General features: G+C 34.2%; 1 protein-coding gene and 1 pseudogene across 1 annotated transcript; one reads left to right on the top strand and one right to left on the bottom strand.

The window, feature by feature from the left end:
* The first annotated feature begins 1370 nt into the window (after positions 1 to 1370).
* Positions 1371 to 3409, top strand: LOC107846789 (annotated as a pseudogene).
* Positions 3410 to 4130: 721 nt separating this feature from the next.
* Positions 4131 to 5241, bottom strand: LOC107846790 (F-box protein At3g07870-like). The gene has a single exon (XM_016691075.2). The coding sequence runs from the start codon at positions 5111 to 5113 to the stop codon at positions 4199 to 4201; it is 915 nt and encodes a 304-aa protein (XP_016546561.2). The 5' UTR covers positions 5114 to 5241; the 3' UTR covers positions 4131 to 4198.
* Between the last annotated feature and the right edge of the window lie 6886 nt (positions 5242 to 12127).

The following is a 12127-nucleotide window of genomic DNA, read 5'->3' as shown; positions in this document are numbered from 1 at the left end:
TCCATTGTAGCACAACAATTTTCAATTTTTCCAGAATAAAAAATAAAATCGTCATCGTTGTGCTTGGTGGTCACAATAACCTGCTCACATTGAATACTTCGACAAACTTGCTCAGAATTTGAGTTCCAATTCAAAGGAAAACTTCTTTTTATCATTTCAACTGTAATCGCTTCTTGGCTGCTAGATTTGGAAACAACATATTTTTTGTCTTTGAACAGTAAGATTACATATAATCTTGTTCTAGCACTTGACCAACACTGAATAGATTTTGGCCAAGATCAGGTAACAATAAAACATCTTGAATAAATTTAGTACCTTTGAGAGCTTCAATTGCCACAGTTCCTTTACCAACAATATCCAACATGGTTTTATCGGCCAACTTGACACTACCTTTGGCAGATTCCAACTTCGTAAAATATTCTCATTAACTGGTCATGTGTTGAGTGCAACCACTGTCCAGAAATCATGTGTTTTTATTATTCAATCTTGTTGCTTCCATTGCCATAAACACAAACTCCTCTTGTTCTTCAACTTTCGAAACGTTGATTTTTTGAGTTTGTTGGTTGTTCTCCTTCTTCACTCTGCAAAACCTTTCAATATGACTAATCTTATTGTAATATCTACACTAGAGAGGTGGTTTCTTCCCCTTAAACCAACAATCATCATCTTTATGATTGTTTTTTTTGCAATATTTGCATGGAGGAAAGTTTCTTTCTTCTTGACTCCATTGCAAGAATTGCCTTGATTATTTCTACCTGAATTAGTAGAAGTTTCTGGGATTTTACCTTCCTCTTGCATCTGCATCTTTCCTTTGAACTTGGCTTGAAGAGCAGTTTCAGTAGCTTCTTCTAGTCTCAAGGATCTTCTTTGCTCTTGAGCTTGAAGAGCATGTACAAGTTTTGAAGGTGACAGTTTTGTGAGATCCTTTGAATCTTCGAGTGAGGAGATCTTTGCTTCAAATATTTCTGGCAAACTCACAAAAACCTTTTCCACGATTCTTGAATCTGTAAGTTCTTCTCCCATAAGTCTGATTTGGTTTACAACTTTCATCAACTCATTGGAGAATTCTTCAATAGTTTCTGAATCCTTTATTCTGAGAATTTCAAACTCTCTTCTCAGATTTATCACTTTTATTTGCCTAATCTTCTCACTTCCGTGAAATTCTTCTTTTAACTTGTCTCAAGCCTCCTTTGTAGTCTCACTCACCATAACTCTAGCGAAAATTACTTCCGAAAGTACTGATTGTATACAAGAGAGAGCTTTAAAGTCTTTTGAAACCCCTTCTCTGTGATTCTTAATTTGAGCCATAGTTGGATTATTTGGCAAAGGATTTACCTCTCCTCCAACCTCTACCACTTTCCACAGATCATATGCTCGCAAATAAGTTCTCATCTTGAGAGCCCAAATTGGATAATCCTCACCAGAAAAAATTGGGGTGAAGGAATTTGGAAATTGCTGGAAGCCATCACAATATTGACTTTTACGCAGGGTTATTTTTGGGGGTCTTCTCTGTCACAGATCCCTCAAGAAATTGACTCTTGATACCAATTATTGTTCTACAGAATATAGAGAAGAAGAAAACAGTCATTTGAGAATAAAAATATATTCTGCTTGTTTATTCATTCACATCGGAGAATATAAATAGACAAAAGAATCCTATGCTATTTCTAACTAGGAAATGGATAAAATCCTATTCTACCTTCAACTAGGATAGTAATAAATCCTATTCTATATCACTTAAATAACTGAATCTTAAAAATAAAATTACTAAACTAAAAAGAAAAATAACAGCAAATAACTCAATACTTCAACAATATTAACTAACATTTGGATCAAAATGTAATTTTAAAAACTTATGAGTTATTTTGAAATTTTCCAAACTTTCTTAATCCATAATTAAGTAATTGACACCTTCACTCAATTATTAAAACTTGTGTCACCTACACCTTATTTTAATTTTTTTTTGTCACCTGTAGCCCAAAGCCCCCGTAACAAGGCCTCTTTCTTACTACCAAAAGAATCCAAATGCTCTTTCATTACCTCCTCAAGGTCCAAATTCAGGTTACTTGGTAATTCAAGATAAGGTATCTGAAACATATTGTTGTTTTGGACACTGCAAAAATTGTGATCATATCAAATTGCTTTGGTGGGAGAAGTATACTTTCCCTAAGTGAATACACTTTCCCTCCATTTTTCATTCACACCAATTGAACCCAACATATTGTTGTTTTGGACATTGCAAAAATTGTGATCATATTGAATTGCCTTTCTCTCAGAACAAGAAATTAACATTTGGATACGAAACTATTACTGGCGAAATCAATTTTACTGTCGATGAAGAAGTAATGTTCATTCCAGTTCTAATACACCATTATCTTTTAATAACTATTATGCTATCAAGTCTCTTGGAAAGACCAAAGGGTATGTTAATTCGTACTAGTAACATGCGAAAATCATACTGTATATATAAGGTTATCGTTATATATATAGCAACGATAGAATCCCTTATTCATGTTCTGGGTAGTAATAGTATTTAATATGAATCTCTTTATTCATGTTATGTTCATTAGCCGTAGAGATGTATCCAGTCGATATTTATAGAATGCCATATCTATGCATTGATTAAAATTTCTGAATGGCTTTTTTTGCAGACAAGCATTTACTTGTTCAAAGAAAGAAAACAAGCAAACTTGTTGTTTCTGCAGATGTGTACGCGATGTTAAACCAAAACCATTAGATCCAGAGGAGGCTTATCAGCAGTTTGAGATTTGTCTATATAGTCGAAGATTTAGCTTTTTTTCCGAAGTCTCTTGCACCTGATGGTTTCCCACCGCAATTTCTAAGGTTAAAAGGTTGGCATCTCTATGCCAAAACTCCCAAAGATCATGAATTAAACGATGATGCTCAAGGCGTAAATGCTGAGTTGAGACAACAACTTCCAGAGTTCAAAGTTACAACGTCTTGTAAAAGTTCTGAAGAAGTTGTTGTTGTGGGGAAATGGTATTGTCCTTTCGTATTTATCAAAGACGGAGCAATGCTACTTAAGAAGCAGATGGAGAAATTCTATTAAATAACGCTTGAGCAAAGATGGCAGCAGTTTTTCACTTGTGAAAATGACAAAATTAATGAAGGGAATTTGGTACCTGTCGATGTTTCACTTGATACAGAAGTTGTCCTTATTTCTGGAACTAATAAAGCAACATGGGATGATAAAAATGTCCTCAAAGGAGTAGTATGGCTTAAAAGATATGATGAAAATGAAAAAGAAATAATAAGTGTGGGATTGAGACAAGAAATAGTTCAAAGAATGAAGTGGGAGCAAGTAAGAGGTGAAATGACCCGGAGTTTTTGTTTTCGCAAGAATTTGAACATGAGACCTCTTGTTATCGGTACCTCTTGCAAAAGATAAATTTTGTTTAGTTGATGTTTCCCTTCATCACGATTTGTTCTATATCAATAATCCAATACTAAACCAAGTTGTTGTTATGGTCTCACATAAAATATCTTTTAGCTAGAATAAATCGCTTGCTAGATAACAAGCCTAGCCTGCTGCTCAAAAACAACCAAAGAGAAACACCTTTTGCAATTGGTACACCCTCATTAACTTTGGCCAAATGAGCATGTCATATTTTCCAAAAACAAATCGTCCAAAAGTAACTTTATACATGAATAAACTTTTTTTCAAAGTACATATGTCCAACTGATACACCAATATGTTTTGATCATCCGTTCTGTTCTGACGCAAAATGGATGAACAAAAGAAATGCAGCTTTGGAGAATGTGAAGTAGAATAACATGTACTACTCAGATCCATGCAGCATGAAATGAACAAAAGAAATGCAGTTCTGGAGACTTAACGATGGGAAAAACTTAGGAATGTTTAAATGGACAAGATATACTTATACAAGCAGAGTTATACGACAAAAATTCAAAGTCATCCATAAAACAATAAAAGTTGTCAGGTCTTAAGCTAACGAAAACCAGGAACATAGCAGCAAAACATAATATCTAAACTATCTCAGTCTTTGGATGAGTTCTTGAGACTTGAAAGCTTTCCCCTATGATAGTCTTGAGTGAGTAAAAGCTAGGATTGTATCTAGTAGCTGCAAATCCACCATACACATGGACCTTCCTAAACTTGTTTTCTTTTTGGTTGTAAGAAACTACATGTGTGCCAAGATCTCTTTGCATCAAGATTTCACCATTTTCCCAAGTCAAATCTGTCATTACGAATATCTAGTTGAATACTATCCTTCAAAATGCAATATTTAGTCCAAGATTCAGCTACTCCATACTCTTTCATCCGCCATATATCAACATATTGACTATGGCTATTATCAGACAAACACAGACAATTCCCCAACTCTGCCAGTGTCAAATACCAAGATGCAGTTTTCAAACCAGGTGGAGTTGGCAGGGGCTTCACCTCTTCTGTACCAATATTAAATGAGTAAATGCTGGTACAATTTTCAAGCCAGTGAACAACACCATTGACATTAACATTATCAAATGATTCCCTTAGATGATCTGGACAGGGAACTTCGCCCACATTTCTCCATTTCTTATCAACTCCAACAGTATAGACCTCTAATTCTGCTACTTTTGGAAGATCCCAACGGAACTTTCTAATTACTAATCTCAATATTTTATACTGTCCAAAGGCTTTCCTAAAGCAGAATCCGTAAGCAACATGGCAAACATTTCTCTCCCATTCGGGCAATTTAACTTTGAAATACTCCCCCAAAAGAGGATTGTTAATGTAAACTGAATGGTTTTTAGTATAATAATTATTCAACAAGCAAATAAACCCATTACATGAACCAATTAAAGACATATGTTCCAGTGGAGGGAGGTGAAATTCAGGGCTCAACACAATGGCTCTGTGTAGCGGGTGAGAATCATCTGCTTTGAGTTCCACAAGTAGCTGGACAGAGCCATTAATCAAAAGCAAAATGCTGGGAAAATTAGATAATCTTGTGTGATACATGTTAACAAATAAGGGGTCAGAAGTTAAAAGACGATACCAGAGTTTACAAACAGTCTTACAACGGAAAATGGACTTGATTGATAATCTTGAAAGAATTTCCAGCATTGCCACACTTGGAAGGTCCATAATTGTGACTTCATTGACTCTTCAAGAGAGTGATCGGAACATCAAGAAACTTGGCTTCCATTTTGCCAAATTTCAGTAGCTAATTTTTAGAGTTTCGTGAAGGGGATTGTTAATGCTGAGGGGTTGATGAAAATTATTTTATTCTTAAACTCAAATATTTCTCCACTATTCTTAGTACAAGAAAATATATGACAGGGCATCCCTATTTATAATAATAGAAAAATCAAATTAAAACCGAACGAACTACAAAACCTATTCCCATACAAATTAGGAAAACAAATCCTAAATAGATGTGAATTAAATAAATACCAAATCCTAAATAAATTTGGTTTCTTACTCCAGCTTGGAGTTATCATTCCTACAGGGCTGATGGATAAAGCAAGGAGAAAAATATTTTTCTTTTGATATATTAAAGTGGACAAGTAAAAGTATAAACATGTCCTTGTTTTACAAAATTTTACGTACATAACTTGAAAATATTTGATCATAAATAAATTAAGAAAAGCAAAAGTCCTAGAAGGAATAGGAATAGACACTCTGTATCTCGTCCTGGTCAGGCGAAATTCCTAGCACGTTCGGGGAGTGGAAAATCTTTTTTCACCGTAGATCATAAAAAAGTCACCGTTCTTCGTATTAAGGACTTAGATGGATTTATGTTAGGATTTTCGCCATGATTTTCTTATTATATTTAAGTTTTATTTTTTCTAGAAGAAAAATAAAAGTTACCATAATTACTTTTACTTTTTTCTGAAAGAAAAAAGATAATTCTTTTTCATATTTGGCTAGCCTCTTTCTTGGAGAAAAGATTTTGGAACTCTATAAATAGAAGACCCCTCTTCTCATACAACAACATAGTAGCATCCACAATGTAGTCTTTTAAGAGTCAAGTTTAAGGGGATATTTTCTCTCTCATTAGTTTCTATGTTTTAAATTTTAGGTTTTATATGTAGGCCAATTGACCAAATCATATAATAATATTGTGTTTTTAGTATTGTTTTATGTGTCTTCTGCATTTCACCACGATGGTTTGCAACTAATAGCTTCCGCATGACGCCCTCTTGATTTCGAACCCAATAAGTACTATCAGAACCCACGGTTCAATAAATCGATCGTCCAATTGTTGAACAAAGTTGCAATCAATTTGATGATAAAGAAGATATATGTCCAAAAGCTACATGTGGAGATAATTGTTAATCGTATTTTCAACAACTCAGCTGTCACATATTTGAAAATAAAGCCCACTTTTAATCTTGCAAAAGGGCTCCAATATTCTTAACCCGAAAAGGGCTAATATATTTTTTAACCCCAAAAGCTCCATTTTTAAACATGCCAAACAACAGTGATAGATGAGGAACGAAGATCATGCACAAGAAGAAGGAGGATCAAGAATATTTTGAAGAAAATCAAGTCAAAAAGGGGAGATTTATTAGGATTTTTGCCCTGATTTTCTTACTATATTTAAGTTTTACTTTTTTTAGAAGGAAAATAAAAGTTACCATAATTACTTTTACTTTTCCTTAAAGAAAAAATATAATTATTTTTCATATTTTGCTAACCTCTTTCTTGGAGGAAAGGTTTTGAAACTCATTAAATAGAAGACCCTTTTCTCATACAACAACATAGTAGCATCCACAATGTAGTCTTTTAAGAGTCAAGGTTAGGGGGAAATTTTTTTTCTCATTTGTTTCTATGTTTTAAATTTTAGGTTTTTTATATAGGACAATTGGCCAAATCATATAATAATATTGTGTTTTTAGTATTATTTTATGTGTTCTGCATTGTCACCACGATGGTTTGCAACTGATAGCTTCCGCATGACGCCTTCTCGATTTTGAACCCAACAACTTAAATATTCGAGATTTGATTATGTTAATGGTTTGTTCTTCTTTTGGAGTACAAACGGCAAGGAGCACCCCCCTGCTATTTATAATCCCACTACAAGAACAGTAAGATATCTTCCTTGCCTGAATTCTGATGATGATGAATTTACTGGTTATTACTATTCATTAGGTTTTGAACCGGATGAAAAGAAGTATAAAATTTTGTTGAGTATTATTCCGTTGGATATGAACTCACCCAAAAGACAACGGGCTTTAACTCTAGATTCAAGTGAATCATGGAGAGAGATTGGAAGTGCACCGTGTTCGTTATTTCTGTTACTGGCTGGAGGAGATTGCATCAAAGGAGCTATCTATTTTGTAGGTTCTCATGATCAAAGATGCATAGTGGCATTTAATGTTAAAACGGAGAAGTTTAGAATTATCTCATTGTGGAACAACGTAATAGATGTTCCGGCAGGAAGATTTTATAACTTGATTCAACTGAAAGAAAAATTAACAGTCATTGATTGCTCAAGATGGAATGTGGGAAAGATGGATGTGAGGATCTTACAGAGTTGTGTTAGAGTACGATCCCTACTGACCAGTAACTTTAACGTAAGAGTTGCCTATGGATGGAATGGGTTACCTGACGTGTTCCAAGGAAGCAGTAAAATAGGAAGTAAAGAACACAATAATTTTTATGTGGAAAACTCTTGGATAAAAAATGTGTAAAAAACCACGTCCTGTACCTCTACAGGATTTAGCCCCAACTTCACTAAATAACTCTGAGCCTCAACCACGATTGATTACAAAACTCTTGTAACCAACAGCTAGGAATTATAAACTCTAATTCATATACCTCAATAACTAGGAATCATAAACTCTAATTCCTATAACTCAACAATCACCCTTGACTGTTGAACCCACTTAGAGTTATCCCAAACTTGAAGTTAACTCAGCTCAATATTGTTCCTAAATAATCAATCTAGGAAAGTAATAAATTACAACTCAATAAGAACAATACATTTAAACTGACTCATGAACGGTAAAGTTTTGAACAGATTCGTCAATCTGTTCCTTTGTACTGGCAGCACTTGAATCTTCAGTTAGAATTCTCTCAATTATGAACTTTCTCAATTTGCTCGTGTTTAGCCTTTTCTCTCTCTGTAAATGGGCAGTTTATTTTGACTGATGCATCTTCTATTTAAGCACAACTCTTCAAAGAGTCATTCTTTATTTCAAACTCCCCCTTTAATCAGAACTCTCATTGCATAGAGTTCTATTTCAAGTGAGACTCCTTCTTCAATTCTAACTCTTGTCTCCTTAGTGTTGTAGTCAAACGCCAACTCTCCAAAGAGTCCTTTAAATTATACATTTTGCGTAGGCTTCTTCAATTTTCAGAATCTTTCTCCTTCTACACATAGGACTCTTAAGGATATGCTCAGAAGTGAAACTCCTTTTTCACATAGGACTCCTTTTTCAACTCAACTTGCTTTCCCTTATCATCAAGTGTTTAAATCAAATTCAACTTTTTCTATTCCCCACGTGATCAGTAAGTTGAAGTTTCCAGTTGCACTAAATTAACTCATTCTGATTTTTAATTATTTATACCATAGAATGCACTCTTGAACTTATCAGATTAGTAGAACATGTATATCAACTTGTTTCATTCATATTGTCATTCATCAAAACTTCAAGGTTCCAACAAATTCTCCCTTTTTGATGATGAAAAACCTCTTGTCTTTGTGTATTCAAATATCTTCACCTGTAGGCACTAAATTATAAAACACCTGAATGAAACAAGTTAGTCAATGGGTCATAAAAATTACACCCCTCTTATCTTCCCCCTTTTGTCATCATCGAAAAACTATTTTTAATGCAATAATATACTAGCCAAAGTGATTTGTTATGCTATTCATGGCCACTGGGGCTATCACCAAAATAATCAGACAAAGACTTTTGCCAACATAGTAATGTATTAATGCCAGCAAAAATATGATTCAATTTAGAAAAGATAACCATTCCATTTAACTAACAGAGCATGTTCCACATTAAACCTAAGCTAGTACTGAACAAATCAAAACAACTGAGCATTAATCAAAAAAGAATACGGTATAAAAATAGGACATGGCTAAGGATACAAATAGTGAGGAGCTGATGAGAAAGGTGGAATAACTTATATCAACTGTGTCAATTGACGAATGAATTCAACATTTTCATTTCTCAATCAATCAATGTCAAGCTTCAAAGTCACGATCCTAGCTTTAAGGATCTCTTATTCCATTTCATGACTGTCTTGTACAACTTCTAGTTCAGATTTTTTTCATCCAAATCATTTCTTTATTATCAATTTTTTTTTCAAATGAGTGGTGGCCCTCCTTATTGAAACAGATATAGAAGCATAATTCATTTTCTCAAGAACATCCATTGTTGTTTTATAAGTCAAACCTAAACTAGGACTGAGACGTCCCCAAAAAAGTATCCAATTAGGAATAAAAGGGAAAGCATGTCCCTTTTCATTTTTTAGAAACATATGCTGCATGTGATTGATGATCAAGTTTGGCTAATTCATGATAAAAAAACTAATATTTTGGTTGAAAGAGAACAATGAATTGTTGGTGTAGAATTAACATATTTGTGCACAACCATTTAGAGAGAGTCAAAGAAAATTTGGTCAACTAATTCGTTAGCATCATAGGACAAGGGGAGGATAAAGTGTGAGTAATAGAACAAGTGTGCTCAACTATTTCAACTTAGACAGCCTATGCTTATTCAGTGTAGAGCATACCTGATAAGAAGAACTTTGTGGTCACAATTGCTTGCTTGTACCTATTTTCTGCACAATCTAATACAAAATTAGGTTAGAAGAGTCAAAAATTTGGAATTGGGACACACAACTAAATATGCAAGACTGAATTGAAAAATATTTTAGCTAATAAGATTTAAAAGAAAAATGGTTATTCCAGTCAATCATTGAGGAGAGTTCATGCAATTTTAATCATCCCTAAATCTAACCTATTCCTTTCAAAATACTCTCTATTTAGTGCCTTTGGTGCTTCTCCAGTCATTTAAGTAACCCACATAATCAACATTTTTTTAGCCCTCAAGAGTGAACCTGTCGATATGCCCTCGGTCATGGAACAGGTGGTAGGACATATTTTTGTGCATGCTCAGCAGTTTCACTGTCACCCTATTAACTTCTCTGCTTCTTACATTAGTCCACAAAGATTCATACGAACTAGGTTCAAGCACTAGATCGTTGTTTTTTTTAGATCTCCCTTGCTTCCCCCTTACACGAGATCTACAAATCTGGACATCTTTTAAATGATCCATTCCCCCTTTAAATATGGTGAGTGAAACAAACTTTATTTTTTTCTAGTCTTATGCCTTGAGAAAGCTTTATTCATGTACAAATTTTGCTTGCCTCCTTTCAATCTTACCTACAAAATAAATTAGGGGTTAACTTTAGGCATCCAGACAAGCTTAGGTCCTTTTTTATGAGTAAATGGATAAATCAGATTTCTTCTAGCCTATGCAGGCAACAGGTTATGTGACCTATTTTTCTGGCCAGGTTTATCTATCCTTTTCTTGGTCTGAGATAGTTTATTTGCCAGATTTAGACTACTGATCTGCTTTTGGCAGCAACAGGACATTCAGTGGTTGGGTGTCCTAGTTTTCCACAAATATAACATAAATCTTTAGAGGAAATAGTTTCTTTGTGAAAACCTATGCCAACCCTCTCATTTTGAGTCCTACTACTTAGATGATTAACAATTCTAAATGACTTGGTCCATCGGTTAGATCTTTCAAGATCAAGTTTTATCCTAGAATTTTCTTGAGTTAGCTTTCTAACATTTTCTCTTTGATAAAATAATTCATCTTTTCTTTGTTTAAGTTCAAACTCAATTCTTTGACGATTTTCACTCATGGCTCATTTTTCTTTTTTAGTAATTGACAACTTTAAGATTTTTGATTTTAGATCTAGGTTTGATGTACCAAGTTGACTAACCTGTAGGGTGTAGTTTTCTGTATCAGTGACATTCTTGCAAGTGTCAAGATCAATGTAATCAAACTTTAGACTTACAAAAGCATTGAATAACTGATCCCTTTCAGATGTGAGCTCGTGAAAATCATCAATAAATGTGTTCATCAAGGGAATTAGTCTCTTCTTAGAACAAAGATGCAATTTATCTTTAAGATCAAGTAGACTTACCTCAGATTTTATTTCCTTTTCCTCCATTTCTGAGTCACCTATAGCCATAAGTGCACTTTCATCAACTCTATCATCATTGGATTCTTCTGAGCTTGATCCCTATGCAGCCATCGTAGCAAATGATTCCTTCCTTTTGGAGTAAGATTTCTCTTTTACCTTCAACTCTTTTTCAGCTCTTACATTTTTTTGCTCAATTTCCCACAATGGATAATCTGTATCTTCATACTTGAAACAACCAGCTTGAGACTTAAAGTTGGAATAACACATACTACTCGTTCCTCTCTTGTTCTGGCGCTTTCATTTATTAAAATACCTTTTGAAATTTTTGATAAGCTTTCTATTATCCAGATCTGATTCTACGCTATCAGAATCTTTTAGTACTATTGACTTATCCTTAGTTCCTTTATTTTTCTCTAAGGCATCCATGTTCTTCTCATATGCGTTCACAAGAGTCTCCCAAATTTGTTTTGCAGTAGTGCAACATGAGATCCTGTTATATTCATCTAGTTCAAGTTCAAAAATAAGAATATTCTTGACTTTTGCATTATTTCCAAGCATCTTAAAGTCGGCCTTGTCATACTCACTTTTGTCTTTTAATACATCCTTGTTTTCAGCATCCTTCTTCATGGGGTATTGAGGTCCAATAATTCTATTCCAGAGTTCGTAGTCAACAGCCTGAAGAAAATCTTTCATCCTTTCTTTCCATCCTGAGTAGTACTGTTCATTGAACAATGGAGGCCTATTGATGTTTTGTCCTTCGCAGTAGCCAGTAGGTGGTGCAGAATTCATCTTTGATCTTATCTTAAGGTGTTAGCCTTCACAAGATAGCCTACTATGATATCACTTGTTAGAGCACGTGTCTTACTGACCAGTGACTTTCACGTAAGAGTTTCCTATGGATGAAATGGGTTGCCTGACATGTTCTAAGGAAGCAGTAAAACAGAAAGTAAAGAACACAATAATTTTTACATGAAAAACACC

This window comes from Capsicum annuum, chromosome 11, assembly GCF_002878395.1.
Source record: "Capsicum annuum cultivar UCD-10X-F1 chromosome 11, UCD10Xv1.1, whole genome shotgun sequence".
Taxonomy (NCBI): Eukaryota; Viridiplantae; Streptophyta; class Magnoliopsida; order Solanales; family Solanaceae; genus Capsicum; species Capsicum annuum.
The sequence above is the reverse complement of the archived record's forward strand: the minus strand, read 5'-3'. Positions and strand labels throughout refer to the sequence as shown.

What these genes read in the sequence shown, in the direction of transcription:
- LOC107846790 (XM_016691075.2), bottom strand. Translation starts at nt 5,113, where the DNA reads ATGGACCTTCCAAGTGTGGCAATGCTGGAAATTCTTTCAAGATTATCA.